This window comes from Microcebus murinus, chromosome 6 (assembly GCF_040939455.1).
Source record: "Microcebus murinus isolate Inina chromosome 6, M.murinus_Inina_mat1.0, whole genome shotgun sequence".
NCBI lineage: Eukaryota > Metazoa > Chordata > Mammalia > Primates > Cheirogaleidae > Microcebus > Microcebus murinus.
In genome coordinates, this window is record NC_134109.1 from 3,065,116 (window position 1) to 3,081,291 (window position 16,176).

The window sequence follows — 16,176 nt, forward strand, 5'->3', positions numbered from 1 at the left end:
GGACTTTTCCCTCAAAGCCTTTGCCCCGTAATACTTAGACATTGGTGGAATCTGAAGGTGAGTCCCACAAAAGGACCCAATGGGTGGAGACAGGGCCAAGGGCTGCGTCTCGGGACTATGACCCAGGGTGGTGGCTCGTCCTCCCACTCCCAGCAGACATGGGCTGCTGTGGCTCAGGCCTGGAGCAGGTTCCACCCCGACTGTGTCCTGCCTGTGCCACCTTCCGGCGCTGACCCTCTCTTACAGGATCCCCACCAGGAAATGCTGCAGGAGCCACCCAACAATTAGTGGCTTTTTTGAGCTTCCCACACACAACAAAGCAAGCTCAAAGAGGTGCCAGGCGTGCTCGGTTACTTTTCCATATGTGTGTACTAGTTATTACTTATATAAACTGCTTCACAGATTAAACCTTGTGTACCGGCCAGGCGTGGTGGCTCAGGCCTGTGATCCCAGCACTCTGGGAGGCGAAGGCGGGAGGATCATTTGAGCTCAGGAGTTGGAGACCAGTCTGAGCAACAGCGAAACACCATCTCTACTAAAAAAAAGAGAAGAAAAAACTAGCCAGGCATGGTGGTGTGCACCTGTAGTCACAGCTCCTCGGGAGGCTGAGGCAGGAGGACTGCTTGAGCCCAGGAGTTTGAGGTTGCTGTGAGCTATGATGACACCACTGTACTCTAGCCTGGGTGACACAGTGAAACTCTCAAAAAAAAAACAAAAAACCCAAAAACCTGTGTACCAACCTTCCACTCATTCTCCGTTTGCCATTATCATCTGAGGACTTCGCATCAATTGTGACAGCAGCAGTTCCTCTGTTCTCCCTACAAACAACACTGTCTTTGTTCATCAAGGAGCTGCTGTTTAAGAGGGAGGAGAAGCGGCCTGGGGGAGGAAGATGTCCTTTAGTAAGAGGAGGGCTCCCTCTGGAGCGTGCATAATCGCCGTAATTGGCGGTTCTGACGGTACAAGCGGTGACTCACAGAGCCCTGTGGGTGCGCGGGGAGGCCCTTGCAGTCTGGTGGACGTGCTCGCCCGGTTTCCGGAGTGGCAGCCTCGCAGTCCTGCCCTCTTCACAGAGGCAGGAACGTGCCTGTGCTCACTGGTCAGACTACATTTCCATCATTGGCTCTGGCGGGCAGCTAACCTTCCGGTTCTCCTCGAAAACTTTTCTCAGTATAACTTGCCAGGCTGGGTGGCCCCACTGGGCTTCTCCCTGCGCTCTGCGGGCCAGGCCTGGCGCTCCATCCTCCTGCTTCAGGCTGAGACGTTTCCTCAGCACCCTCCTCCTGGAAGTGCCTTACACAACACAAAGCCTCCCTGGGGAAACGGACAGGGGGCAGTGAGGAGAGAAAATGTCAGCAAGTTTTAGTGTTCTTGCTTCCTGGTCCACACTCAGGGTGCCTCCTGACTCCCTCTGAGATGTGTCATCCCAAAGACCACCAGGATGGCTAAATAACAGAAAGAAGAGCTTACTGGCAGTATCAGTTTACTAACCGGGAAGAGACCGTCTCCAGCGTGGACCAAAGGAGCTCTCTCTTCAAGGAGGGTTGGTTTTCATGCCTCGCAGGGCCAGTATCATATTAATACACATTTAGTAGGTTTGGGTGGAGAGCTATATGTATTAAAATATTTACAAGGGGAGCTAGCCCATATGTGATAGGTAAACATATATGTAACATGCATCCCATCTTCACTTTGGGGTGGAGCTTTGGCATTAAAATGAGGTAGAACTTGGCTCCTTAAGTCAAAAGGTGAACTATGGGACACAAAGATGGTTTTTTTTTTTTGAGACAGAGTCTCGCTTTGTTGCCTAGGCTAGAGTGAGTGCCATGGCGTCAGCCTAGCTCACAGCAACCTCAATCTCCTGGCTCAAGCAATCCTTCTGCCTCAGCCTCCCGAGTAGCTGGGACTACAGGCATGCGCCACCATGCCCGGCTAAATTTTTTTTTTATATATATATATTAGTTGGCCAATTAATTTCTTTCTATTTTTATAGTAGAGACGGGGTCTCGCTCTTGTTCAGGCTGGTTTCGAACTCCTGACCTCGAGCAATCCGCCCGCCTCGGCCTCCCAGAGAGCTAGGATTACAGGCGTGAGCCACCACGCCCGGCCACAAAGATGGTTTGTGCACAGCCTCTATGAGCTGGCTGAAACTGGTTTAAGGTCTGCAATTATTTGTCAGAAAAGAACGTCTGTATGGCTGGTCCTCTCTGCAACTGAGCTGTAGTGGTCTGGGTTTAAACCAAAGTGAACAGCTCCTGCTGTTAGGGAGTTTAGCCAAGGGAATTTAGAAATCTGCCAAGCCAGCTGGGCCTAGGGGCCGTTTTAGTTGATAAGGGGGTGTCTGCTTTGGTCTCTCAGATCACAGACGGGAATCAAAGCCTTTACCTTACCGAGGGTCAGGGTGCCCTGCCCTCTATGGTACATAGATGCTAGACAAATCGGCAAACCCAATTCAGCCATATATGAACAGGGTATCTATCAGGATAACCCAATGCAAAGTTGGTTTAATACTAGAAAATCCATTAGAAGGGTCTCCTGAACTCAGGAATGCTGACTGCATAGGAGAGCCACCCAGGCCAGGGGAACTTGACCCTACACCAGAACGAGCACAACAGGAGCCTGCAGTCACTGGCTAGGAACGTGTTAATTGTTTTTATTATCTTTAAGGTGCTAATCAAGGGTCTCTTTTCCACCACCAACAGGTGCCGGGTCTTGTTCACATGCCTGCATCTCAGTGTTTGCTACAGATCGTCATCTGTGGCCTTGTCCCACCCGGGTCCTTTCAGGAGTGAGGGCCCCCCGGGCGCCCACAAGTGACATAGTCTAGAGCTGCAACCTTACTCAATTCCCTGTAAAGCCTCTTGAGTTGGCTGGACCTGGCACCAGCACTGAAGGCCTTGGCAGACGCAATGCTTCTTTTTTGAGATAGAGTGTCACTCTGTTGCCTGGGCTAGAGTGCCGTGGCGCCAGCCTAGCTCACAGCAACCTTGAACTCCTGGGCTCAAGCGATCCTCTTGCCTCAGCCTCCCGAGGAGCTGGGACTACAGGTATGCACCACCACGCCCAGCTAATTTTTTCTATATATTTTTAGTTGGCCAATTAATTTCTTTCTATTTTTAGTAGAGATGGGGTCTCGCTCTTGCTCAGGCTGGTTTCGAGCTCCTGATCTTGAGTGATCCACCTGCCTCAGCCTCTCAGAGTGCTAGGATTACAGGTGTGAGCCACTGCGCCTGGCCCAGATGCAGCACTTCGTCAGTGAGCATTAGCCTGCTTTTCCCTCCTGGCCATCTGCAGGCCAGGCACCACTCTGGGCACTGGGGATACACGTGTTACCACATATAACATGTGTTCCTGTGTGTATAGTCAACTTTGTGTGTGTGCGCAAACACACATTTATTTCTGTGTCCCTGGCACCTCATGAAGAGGTGCACTTCCCCTTTGTGGGAAGTAACAACGACCATTAGACAACAGCTTCCTGCAACATCTTAACAGGGCACGGCTTTCAGAAATGCACGAGAGGCTGTGTCGGACGTCTTGCATGACTCAACATGCTATGCAATACCCTTACCTGCCAGCTTAGTAACTCTAAACCTCTAAGCCAAAGGAAGATGAGGCTAAAAATGGCTGCTTCTCATGAAAACTCAGGCCCAGATGACTTCAGCAGGCTCTACCAGTCACAGAAGAAAGAATTCAGACCTTAATAAACAATCCCCAGAACAGAAAGAAAGGGTACATGCTACAGCTCATTTTTGAGGCTGAAAGTCACTTTGACACTGCAATTTGGGGGACAGCACCAAAGGGGAAAATTAAAGGCCAGTCTCACTTATGAATTACAGATGCTAGACAAATGAGCAAACCAAATTCAGCAATACACAAAAGAATAATCTCCCAGGACGAAGTTGGGTTTACAGGAGTGCAAAGTGGTTTAATCAGAAAATCACCCAACCCTAATGAAAGAACACACCAGTAATAAAGCGGTCTCCCCTGCAGGACCCCCTCAAAAAAGTTAAATCTCAGTGTGGTCAAGGCTCTAGAATGCAGCTGTCAATGTACAGAGAACAGAGTTCAGAGGAACAGGTTAAATTAAACCATGGAGATGTAATCAACAACACGCAGACTGCAGGAAGTTCTAACGGACACATGAACCCTCTCCAAATAAAAGGGATATGGTGGAGGCAGAACCTATGGATTAAAAAACAGCTAAAAGAGGCCAGATGCAGTGGCTCATGCCTGTAATCCCAGCACTGTGGAAGACTGAGGCGGGAAGATCACTTTAAGGCCAGGAGGTTGAAAAGCAGCCTGCACAATATAGCAAGACTCCATCTCTACAAAAAGAAAGAAAATTAGCCGGGCATAGTGGTACACACCTGAAGTTCCAGCTACTTGGGAGGCTGAGGAAGGAGGATCTCTTGAGCCCAGGAATTTGAGGATGCAGTGAGCTGTGATCATGTCGCCACACTCTAGCCTGGATGACAGAGGGAGACCTTGTCTCAAAACAAACAGACAAAAAAAAAAAAAAACCAAAAAAAAAAAAAAAAAAAAAAAAACAAACAACTAAAAGAGCCAGTCATGGTGGTGTGTGCCTATAGTCCCAACTACTTGGGAGGCTGAGGTCAGAAGATTACTTGAGCCCAGGAGTTCAAGTTCAGCCTGGGCAACTTAGCAAGACTTCATCTCTTAAAAAAAAAGAAAGAAGAGAAAAAATATGTAATTTTCTTAAAAAAGGAACTAAAAGAGTATCAATTGCAGTGTGCAGACCTTCTTTGGATCCTCTTACAAATTGTAAAAGAAAACATTTATGAGATTTCTAGGACAATCAAGAAAATACTGATTAGACATTCACAGAAAATTAAGGAATTATTATAAAGTTTTTTAATGTATGAAAATGGTATTGCATTTATGTTAAAAAAAAAAGGGGGGAGGCCTGTATCTTTTAAAGAAACATACTGAAATATGATGTCTTGTATTTGCCACAAAATAATTTGGAAGGAGAGACTGAATGGGGGTAAAGATGAAATAAACAGCCACAAGTGAATCACTGTAGAACAGGAGTTGGATACACAGTGCTTCATAACATTCTTCTATCTTTGGACGTGTCTTCAAATTTCCATAAGTAACCACAAGAAAAAGAAAATCAATAAATCAATGTAATTCTTCCCATTAACAGAGTAAAGGGAAATTCACGTCATTTCAATAAATGAAGAAAAATCATTTGACAACATCAGAACACAGAATCAAGAGTGGGAAGAGGGAGGTTTAGTCCTGCTGACCTGCTGTGCGGCACCAAGCACATCACTTTACCTCTCTGGGCCCCAGTTTCCTTACTGATAGAATGACAGAGTTAAACTACATGCTTTGACAAGTCCTCCCATACAGCTTTTATTTTTTCCAACAATGTATTGAAAGCTCCCCCGTCCCTTTTTTAGAGACAGAGTCTCACTCTGCTGCCTGGTTAGACTGCAGTGGCTTCATCACAGCTCACTGCAACCTCCTGGGCTCAAGGTCTCCTGCTGCCTCAACCTCCCCAGTAGGTAAGACTACAGAGTCACCACTGCACTTGATGACGGAAAATTTTAATTTATTATCCTCTTTATATAGGAACTATAATATGTACATTCCTTATAGACAAGTCTTATGACCTAAGGAAGTTATTTAGTCTTACTGTGCCTAGGTGTCCTCATCTGTAAAATGAGGATGATAAAAGCACCTATTTCAAAGATAGTGAGGATTAAATATGTTAACTTAGAACAGTGCATGCAAGCATTCAATAAATATGAACTACCATTACACATGTTAATAAAATCCAGGACTACAAGCAGTTAATGCATATAGTGTAACCAATGGTTCTCAAACTTGTAAGTTATGAGATGCCTCCTTAAGAATGCTGATGCCCAGGCCATACTCCAGACAGAGTACAACAGAATCACTGGGGGTGGTCCCTAGTATTTTTAAAAGTCTTTCAGATTAATTATAATGTATAGACAATATTAAGAACCAATAATGCAAACTACATACATAAGGTACCTACATACATAAGGTATAAACTGGCGTGAAGTGGCAAGGGAACATTTAATTTAAAAGCGGAGTTTTAAAGTTGGGCTTGGAAGGAAGAGTGGTGCCTGACTCTTCTTTTTTTTTTTTTTTTTTTTTTGAGACAAAGTCTCACTCTGTTGCCCTGGCTAGAGTGCTGTGGCGTCAGCCTAGCTCACCGCAGCCTCAAACTCCTGGGCTCAAGCAATCCTCCTGTCTCAACCTCCTGAGTAGCTGGGACTACAGGCATGCACCACCATGCCCGGCTAACTTTTTCTATATATGTTTTTAGTTGGCCAATTAATTTCTTTCTATTTTTAGTAGAGACGGGGTCTCGCTCTTGCTCAGGCTGGTCTTGAACTCCTGACCTTGAGCAATCCTCCCACCTTAGCCTCCCAGAGTGCTAGGATTATAGGCGTGAGCCACCACGCCCAGCTGCTGACTCTTAAGTTATATAATATTTTTCTATTAAAAATTGGTTTTCTCACTTGAGACTAGGAGTAAGAGACTAGTTTGGGCAACAAAGTGAGACCCTGTCTCTAAAAAAAAAAAAGTAGTATCCTATTTTATCTGCCAATTAAAAAAGTAACAGCTGGGGCTGGTTGCAGTGGCTCACGCCTGTAATCCTAGCACTCTGGGAGGCCGAGGTGAGCGGATCGTTTGATCACAGGAGTTCAACACCAGCCTGAGCAAGAGCAAGACCTCATCTCTACAAAAAATAGAAAAAAAAAATCAGCCAGGCATGGTGGCACATGCCTGTAATCCCAGCTACTCGGGAGGCTGAGGCAGAAGGATTGCTTGAGCCCAGGAGTTTGAGGTTGCTGTGAGCTAGACTTATACCATGGCACTCTAGCCCAGGCAACAAAGTGAGACTCTGTCTCAAAAAAAAAAAAAAAAAAAAAAAGCAACAGCTGGTACCCAGAGATCAGAGATGAGATGGAAATAAATTATGTAGGTACAGAAAGCAGGTCTCCTTAAGTGGAGGACAAAGAATTCTTGAAAAATATGGAGAGTAAGCTAGACATACAGGATTAAAGTGCAATATCTATTTAGATAAGGAAAACAATCTGTTATTTTCAAGACCTGATATTTACATTCAAAGTCCAAAAGACAACAATCTCTCTGCGCCACAAAAATTTAATTACCTGGACAAACAGCCATGCACTCAGGAAGCACAAAGATGGTACCTAACATACAAAATACAAATTGCCCGCAGGTAAAAACTGTTCTCTTATGTTCTATCCAACATTTAGCATAATAGGGCATTCAGATCCTTTAAAAAAAAAATGTCAAAATGCCAGCACTCGCTGTGGCTCACGCCTGTAATTCTAGCTCTTGGGAGGCCGAGGCGGGCGGATTGCTCAAGGTCAGGAGTTCAAAACCAGCCTGAGCAAGAGCGAGACCCCGTCTCTACTATAAATAGAAAGAAATTAATTGGCCAACTGATATATATATAAAAAATTAGCTGGGCATGGTGGCGCATGCCTGTAGTCCCAGCTACTCGGGAGGCTGAGGCAGAAGGATCACTCAAGCCCAGGAGTTTGAGGTTGCTGTGAGCTAGGCTGACGCCACGGCACTCACTCTAGCCTGGACAACAAAGTGAGACTCTGTCTCAAAAAAAAAAAAAAAAAAAAAAAAAAAAAAAAATGCCAGCACTGAGCAATTTCTGACTCATGGGCCAGCATCATCACAATCATCCCCTTCAACAGGTGTGGGCAGTCAAACAGGTGTGCAGCACAGGCTTACTTGCCACTTGGACTACAAAAGGGAGAGAAGTCTCATCTTGAAGATCAGATCCACGGTAAGACTCACTTTAACAAAAAGCCTGTACAGAAATGGAGAAATCCTTATTTGGGTGTTCTTCTTTCTAGTTCACAAAATAAGCCAGGGAAAATCCTCACCCCGGGGAAAGATCTTGGTTGATTTCCAGTTTGCCCTTCCAGAGCATTTTCAGATACCTGTTGTATTTTTCTGCCCAAAGCCTGAGATGCTGACTGGGTTTCTATGTTCCAGGAATTCTTAGACATCAAGGCTGTGGCCACTGTAACAGGGAACTGAGCCAGGAGCTGGCGTCTGGATGACAAGCTGTCCTGGTAATTCTTTGTCTAAACTATAAACTAGACAGAACTTCAAAGCCACATTTATAAAAGTGTGCAAATAACCACAGCCCAAAAGAAATGAAAAGTTACAGGCAGGCATATTTTGCAATTCTTAATTGGCTCTTTTTCATCTTGCTTTAATTATTGTTTGGTAAATGGTAACACTTCATTGGTAAATTAAGTGTTAATATTTTTGCGCTTTAAGTATTTTATCTGCAGGCCACCGTTGTCAACATTTGCTCCAGAAGGATGGAATCAAGGCCTAGGCCTCCCTTAAACAAAACATCCTTCCCCAAAGAAGGGCAATTTCCCCTCAGGCCCAAGAGACGAGGTCTCACTCTATCGTCCAGCCTGGAGTGCAGTGGCCCGATCATAGCTCGCTGCAACCTCGAACGCCTGGGCTCAAGCCATCCTCCTGCCTCAGCCTCCCAAAGTGCTCGGATTACAGGCGTGAGCCAGAGCACCTGACCGAGAAGAGCAATTTATTAAAAACTGCTTGCCATTCTTTGTTACTACAGACGTTCTCTGTGGATCTTTGACCAGTAACATGCACATATACACACATAGTTTGCAAACGAGAACTATTCAACGTGAAGTCCTAGGATGGTAAAGTTGGCCATCGTCTGAAGAAAAGTACTAATAGTCTCGACGAAACCCAAACGAAAAAAACACACACTGTCTACGTCAAGAGCTCTTTAAACATAAGAAACAGTTATCCTCGGGAATAAATGAGGTATGTGCAAACTCGCTAGCTGACTCCCTTATGCTTAAAAGTTCTGTCGACAGCCCCCGGAGTGGCGGCGGCACCTTCGGTTCCATCGGACCAAGGCAGCTGACACGGGAACCTTTGGGCCGCGGGACGGCTCAGGACAGGATGTCGGGGCGCCCCTCAACCTGGAGCACTGGGGGACGGGCCCCGGGCGGGCGTGCAGAACCGGGGGCGTCTCCCCTTGCAGTCACTCCTGCAGGCCAACCTCCCCAGGGCCCCCGCTTACCCGGCTCGGTGCCGCATCCCTGCGCTCGGCACCTCGCTCCGGGGCAAGCTGACAGCGGCGGCCAGCGAAGGCCCGGCAGAAAGGTGGGAGCAGAGTCTTCCTCCCGCGCCGCAGGGCAGCCATGACCCCCAGACCCCTGGCTCCAGCGGCGCACGGCCGAGTCGCGACAGCGCGAGGGGCTGCCTTACGGCAGAGTCGCAAAGCCTAAGGGACAAGAGCGGCGCGGCCGACCGTGCGCTTTCCCCGCGGTGTGACGGGCTGCGGGGGCGGCGGGCCGGCGCGGCGGACCCCGGCGGCCACTGTCCGGTCGCGCCATTCCCGGCCGCCTTACCGCGAGGCCAGCGGCCGACGCGGCGCGGTGCGGCGCGGCGCGGTAGGTGGCGAGGCGCGGACGCCGGCGGGGATTTCCCGGGGTGTGCGGTGTTCGGCCCAGGGGCGGGGCTGCCGGGCCGGGACGACGCCCCGAGCTGCGGCAGTCGTGGAGGCTGCGGGGCGCTCCATGGCGCGGGCGGTACAGGTGAGCGCGGCGGGCGCGGGGTCTTCTCCCCTCGCCGCGGGGCGGGCGCGGGTCCCGCGAGGGCTACCCTCCGCGGCGCCCACTTCGCGCGGCCTTTGCGCGCTGGCTAGGCCGGACCGCGCTCGGCGCCGTCCCCACCCCTGGATCCGACGCGGCCGGGCCGGCCGGGCCTCCCCCGTCGTCGCCGGGCTCCCCCGGGCGAGCCGGGTCTGCTCCCGCCCGGCCCCTGCCCGCCGGGCGCCCCCGCCCCCGCCCGCGCGCCCATTGTGAGGTCAGGCCCGGCCGGCGCGTCGGGGGCCGGGGGCGAGACGCCCCGAGCGGCCGCTGCGGCCAGTAGCTGCCGCCTCCACCTCCGGCCCCTTCACCGGCCGCCCCGTTCAGACCTAGCCGGGAGGGGTGAGAGGGATGCAGCTTGGGGCCCCGCTCCGGTGCCGCACCCCGTAAAGGGCTGATCTTCCACCTGGCCACCTCAACTACGGGAACCAAGACCGCAACCAGCTCAGACTTCTCCTGGGTAAAGCGCTGGGGGGGAGGGCGCCAAGGGGGAAGGAAGCGAGGCGCCCTGCCTGCGCGGGCCCGCGGCCTCGAGAGAGTGGTCTCAACCGATTGTCCGCCCCGAGCGAGCCGCTTGGTAGAAACCCGAGAGTGAAAGATGCATTCAGCCATTCGGACTCTAAACGGGAGGCGAGTGAACGGGTTATTCGTAGCTGTCACGGTTTTGCGGGGTGTATTTTCGGAGCGCGGTAGGGACGAGGGAGGTGCTAGTCCTCGAAAGCCCAAGATGGTGCCTCCAACGTAATCCCTGTCGCTCTTCCTTTCCTGTGGAATTCTGTGCCTCTTCAGGGAGGCCGCTGCGGGGAGCACGCGTGAGAAGCTGCAGGGTCGGGTGGAGAAGTGCACAAAGGTGGAGAGGAACGTAGAGACGCAGGCTGCTGGGAGTAAAGACCACACAGATGGAGAGGGCTCAGAAGCTGGGAACCAATGGTACTTGTTTCAGTGGCTCAGTTTCTTTTGCTTAGAGTTACTTTTTCTGGAAACCAGGCGTGCCTATTTGGGGGGTAGAAGAGTTAAGGTTTTGCTTTCCACAGAGGTGCCCTGCTGGTTCCAAAAAACAGCTTACAACGTTAAAACATTCAGATGTTAGTATTTGTGCTGTTTCTGAGGTGATTGTTCAACCTCTTATGAAGCCATATGCTGCTCTCCTTTATAGCTGAAGAAACTTGAAATTCCCAGGCCCAGAGCTTCAGCTTATACTCCACATTGCAGTGACTGCTGTCTGTTCTTACGTTTAGGTTATTTTCAGGAGAGGGATGATAAGTCGTCCTTTATTTACTGGAGTATGCCTGTCTTTTGCATTGCAATAATGACAAGCCCTTTTATAAAGTATTTGTTTAAAAAAATGAGGATTGTAGAACGAATTAATATACGATTAGCATTCTGCAGAGACTAAGTTATCATTTTTGTCATCTTTTAGTGCTTGTGAAACTGAACACGACAAAAGTATGGATATGGGAAACCAACATCCTTCTATTAGTAGGCTTCAGGAAATCCAAAAGGAAGTAAAAAGCATAGAACAGCAAGTAGTTGGCTTCAGTGGTCTGCCAGATGACAAGAATTACAAGAAACTGGAGAGGTTTCTAACAAAACAACTGTTTGAAATAGACTCTGTAGATACTGAAGGGAAAGGAGACATTCAGCAAGCTAGGAAGAGGGCAGCACAGGAGACAGAGCGTCTTCTCAAAGAGTTGGAGCAGAATGCAAACCACCCACACCGGATTGAAATACAGAACATTTTTAAGGAAGCCCAGTCCCTTGTGAGAGAGAAAATCGTGCCATTTCATACTGGAGGCAACTGCGTAACTGATGAATTTGAAGAAGGCATCCAGGATATCATTCTGAGGCTGACACATGTTAAAACTGGAGGGAAGATCTCCTTGCGGAAAGCAAGGTATCACACTTTAACCAAAATCTGTGCAGTGCAAGAGATTATTGAAGACTGCATGAAAAAGCAGCCTTCCCTGCCACTCTCTGAGGATGTGCATCCTTCTGTGGCCAAAATTAACTCTGTGATGTGTGAAGTGAACAAGGCCAGAGGCACTCTGATTGCACTTCTGATGGGAGTGAACAATAATGAGACTTGCAGGCACTTATCTTGTGTGCTGTCAGGGTTGATTGCAGATCTGGATGCTTTAGATGTGTGCGGGCGTACAGAAATCAGAAATTATCGAAGGGAGGTAGTAGAAGATATCAACAAATTATTGAAATATTTGGATTTGGAAGAGGAAGCAGATACTACCAAAGCATTTGACCTGGGACAGAATCATTCCATTTTAAAGATAGAAAAGGTCCTCAAGAGAATGAGAGAAATAAAAAATGAACTTCTCCAAGCACAGAACCCTTCTGAATTGTACCTGAGCTCCAAGACAGAATTGCAGGGTTTGATTGGACAGCTGGACGAGGTAAGTCTAGAAAAAAACCCCTGCATCCGGGAAGCCAGGAGGAGAGCCGTGATCGAGGTGCAAACCCTGATCACTTACATTGACCTGAAGGAGGCGCTTGAGAAAAGAAAGTTTTTTGCTTGTGAGGAGCACCCATCCCATACAGCAGTCTGGAACGTCCTTGAAAACTTGTCAGAGATCCAGGAAGAAGTTCTTTCATTTGATGGCAATCGAGCCGATAAGAACTACATCCGGCTGGAGGAGCTGCTCACCAAGCAGCTGCTGGCGCTGGATGCTGTGGATCCGCAGGGAGAAGAGAAGTGTAAGGCTGCCAGGAAACAGGCGGTGAAGCTTGCCCAGAATATTCTCAGCTATCTCGACTTGAAATCCGATGAATGGGAGTACTAAAATACCAGAGATCTCGCGTTTGATATTGCTTGTTTTGCACTTTATATACACTTCTATGTATTTATAGAGACCTTTCAGTTCATTGAGCCTAAATGTGATTTATACGTGCATATTTCAATCTCAGTATTTATGATTTAAGCAAAATTATATTCAGTATCTCTGCTGCTTTTGACGTTTCAAAACAAATATCATTACAGCACATTAACTTTTCCATTTGGATCATTATCTGTATGATGTGGTGTGGTTTGTCCTTTTTATTTTATTTTATTTTTTTGCGTTTTTAGTCAGAAAATGAAATAGAGGCAGCTTTTGTAATTAAATGGGTTGTGCAAGCATTAAAATGCAGATATTTCAGAATCTAGAAATAGACATAACCTTACATAATACTAGAAAAATTATGAGAAAGGGGAAAATTTTGGTGAAATAGGAGTAAGGTCCAAACACAGAAGTAGTAAAATGATATGTTTTATTGTACTAAATAAAGCAGAAGAGGTTTTTTTTTTTTTTTTGCTTATAAGCCTTATTGGTCCCACCCAATTTAATGGGGTAGGGGTTTTTTTTTGTTTATTTGGACCATATGTTCTTTTATAAACATTTTTGTTTGAAAAACAGTGTATTTCTCCCATACTCTGCATTTTAAAGGGGGGAATCTTGTTTTTGTGTGCAACATAAGAAAATTATGAAAACAAATAGCCAAAAATCCCTTGAGACTACATTGAAGAGAAGGGATAAGGTACCAGCTATTAAATACCTTCGAATTGTTGTTTTTGTTCATAAAATCTGAATTTAATGATTTTCCTAAGTGAGTAAATAGTAAGGATGGGAACATTTAAATGAAGCTAATAGACCATTTAAAAGGAAAACAAAGGAAACACCCATACCTGTAGTTGGAGAATGAAAACTGGAGATGAGTTACCAACGTCAGGTTACACTAAAGCCAAGCAAGAACATCTGAATGTAGTATGTAGGGGTTTTTCGCCTGTCATTCAAAGCTGGATATTGGACATACTTGTTAAACATACCCAACGGCTATTTTACAATGTGTGAGAGCAGAAACCGTCAGTAACTCTGAAGGACCAGGTCTTTATAGCTTTTCAGAGGAAGTTAGCTGTTAAATACTCACATCTTAAATATCACCTGCTGGAAATTAAATGCTTGCTCTGGGTACTTGCTGAAGTCCTTAGCTCGTGTTACTGGCACGTAGATGCTTCTCTATTGCCTGAAAGAGCCATTAAAGTCTATTGTGCATGAAGTTTTTGTTATTCTGGTAAAGGGTATATGTATTTCTGTAAATACTTTGAGGATCCAATTTTACAGCTGCCTGCTAATGTGAGCAGAAGAATTTCCCAAAGTTCTGAAGTGCCTTAGTAACATGTCAGTCCCAGTATTATAACTAACAGACTATTTACCTCTAGTCACCTTTTACAAAATAATCCTGTTGGAGCACATCTTTTGAACTAATGTTATTCTCTTTCAGAGATATTTTGTAACTTTCTGTAGGGAAATTGTCACTTTAAACAGCTAAAAGTATGGTAGGTAAAGGAATAGATGATAAAAGCATAGCCCTAAACAAATCTCTACTTTGTCTCTGGGCGTTGCCCGATCATTAAAAGCCCTTGATATGTCTTTCCTGCTTAGAAATGTTCTAGAAACATTGGATAGTGGGGTCAAAGGGCAGGTGGGGTCAAAGGACCCGCCGCAAGCTGTCAGCACGTGCAGGTCATTGGAATTCTCATTTGGCCAAAGTAGTTTTAGGATTGCTCTTCTGTATCACAATTTTAGAGTGCTCTTAAAATCCTGAAGAGTTTTTAAATTAGAGTCCTGCATAATCATACCACTGGGAAATCAAGGTTACACTATAATCACTTCAGACATATCCTTCACCAGGTTCTACTAAATTTTTAATTTCATTTTTGAAAGCTAATGTCAGCATTCCCTTTAAAAGTGTCCATTCTTCCTTGAAAGTAGATTTCCCCTGTCATTCTTTTCAAACAGAAAAGTATTTTGTGTGACTTTTGTAGAGACATCTCGTACTGCTAAACTTTGAGCATCTCATGTGAGTGCAGAATACTGAACTCTTCCACAGTCGTTGGAGATTTTTCACAGGGGTTATTTTGGTCGTTGAAATGATCAAATTGACCTTGAGTGACTGTTAGGCATGGCTTTTTTTCCTAGTTTCATAGCTTTTTTCCTAGTTCCTTGTGCTAGATTATTCTGTTCCCCTAATGAACCCTGGTGACACCGGATCTAGCTTTTCTCATCCCCCGTTGGGAGCTGTTTGTGTTAGTATGGGCTGCTGCATGTACATTTTAAACTGGGCTTATCACATTGTATTGTATTTTCGTGAGAATCTGTACTGCAAGTAAAACCTACTCCCCAAAAATGTGTGGCCTTGGGTCTGCATTAAATGGTACAATCCATGTTCATGCAAAAAATGGCTGGGAATGTTTGCTTTTTGCCTGACATTCAGTCAGTATCGCTTTCAGATCATCCTTATCCAACCAGATTAGCGCCAATCAGCCTATGATGAAGTGGTTATTAAAATAAATGTAATGACCATGTCTACGAAGTACAATTTAATGCTTTATTTTGCTAAAATGCCTGTATATTTGATATAATTTAGTATGTTTGAGAAGTTTAACCAGTTTTTCTCATTTGTTTTGCTTTGCCAATTTTTATCTGGTTTTTGAGGGTCTAAGCTTATTCTGTATATGCTGGGTTTTTTGAGCAAAGCTTTTCAGCTTTTAACTGGTCAGGTATTTTTCTTTTAAGAATAATTGGAGAAATATTTGCCATTGATTTTGATGTATAATACAGGTGTGTTTGTTCAGTGTGTTGGTTCCTGTCTTCTATTAACTGTATAACTATTGTAATAGTATGTCTTAAATAATTCAGTGTTACTTTGAGATATACATATTAGTATACCCTTAATTATTCATGAAATAAAACAAATCTCTTAGCTTATCTTTGCCATGGAGAAAGGGTGTGAGTCTGAGGTGTGTGTTCTGCTCTGATGTTGGCCCTGTGCTCCTTGTGTGTTCTCACCTTTGCGGACTGACCGACCTGGGCAGGGCCCTTTGTTACAAAGCCCAGAGGGGCCAGGCCTGGGGCAGGTGGGCTCCTTGGCCACAGTTGGTGCGGTGTGAGGAGGTGATGGTGGTACACACTGGCCAGAACTCGGGCACAGGTGACCGGGTCGCTGTGCTCCCTTCGAGAGGGTGTCTGGGTTGGGGGTCATGACCTCACGCTCTGCTGCCCCAACAGGACGCCCATGACTCATACGAACAGGACTTGACTTTATTTGTAGAAAGGAGAAGGAACTCTGGGTTGTGGCTCTGGCCACATCCTCTCCCCAGAAAAGAGTTTTCACTAAAGTGTTCTACTAAAACTCATCTTCTCACTCCCTTGCTCTGAGTAGAGTGCCATGGTGTCAGCCTGGCTCACAGGAACCTCAGACTCCTGGATGGCTGAAGTGATCCTCCTGCCTCAGCCTCCTGAGTAGCTGGAACTACAGGCGTTCACCACTACGCCCAGCTAATTTTTTTTTATAATTTTTAGTCACCCACCTAATTTTTCTATTTTTAGTAGAGATGGGGTCTCGCTCTTGTTCAGGCTAGTCTCGAAGTCCTGAGCTCAAGCGATCCTCCCGCCTCGGCCTCCCAGAGTGCTAGGATTACAGGCTTGAGCCA

General features: G+C 46.5%; 2 protein-coding genes across 6 annotated transcripts in view; one reads left to right on the top strand and one right to left on the bottom strand.

Moving 5' to 3' along the window:
* Positions 1–9,274, bottom strand: part of COA8 (cytochrome c oxidase assembly factor 8) — a 29,911-nt gene extending 20,637 nt beyond the window's left edge. Inside the window, exon 1 of the mRNA XM_012746348.3 lies at positions 9,125–9,274. Coding sequence (XP_012601802.2) covers positions 9,125–9,247 — 123 coding nt within the window. The 5' untranslated portion in view covers positions 9,248–9,274. The remainder of the gene's footprint in view (positions 1–9,124) is intronic.
* Positions 9,275–9,540: 266 nt separating this feature from the next.
* On the top strand, positions 9,541–15,468 carry BAG5 (BAG cochaperone 5). Of its 5 annotated transcripts, none has more exons than XM_076003685.1 (3): positions 9,565–9,641; positions 10,485–10,625; positions 11,116–15,468. In XM_076003685.1, exon 3 carries the CDS (start codon positions 11,144–11,146, stop codon positions 12,485–12,487), a length of 1,344 nt encoding a protein of 447 aa, XP_075859800.1. In that variant the 5' UTR covers positions 9,565–9,641; positions 10,485–10,625; positions 11,116–11,143; the 3' UTR covers positions 12,488–15,468. The 5 variants fall into 5 exon arrangements, with proteins under 5 accessions (XP_075859799.1, XP_075859800.1, XP_075859797.1 ...); XM_076003682.1 differs by lacking the exon at positions 9,565–9,641 and adding an exon at positions 9,941–10,155; XM_076003684.1 differs by lacking the exon at positions 10,485–10,625 and having other exon boundaries at positions 9,541–9,641.
* Positions 15,469–16,176: the final 708 nt, after the last annotated feature.

Excerpts from the sequence above, each read along its gene's own strand:
- BAG5 (XM_076003681.1), top strand. The coding sequence starts at position 10,294 with ATGCATTCAGCCATTCGGACTCTAAACGGGAG. Across the intron at positions 10,326-11,115 it reads ATTCGGACTCTAAACGGGAG|TGCTTGTGAAACTGAACACG; the intron begins GCGAGTGAACGG and ends GTCATCTTTTAG.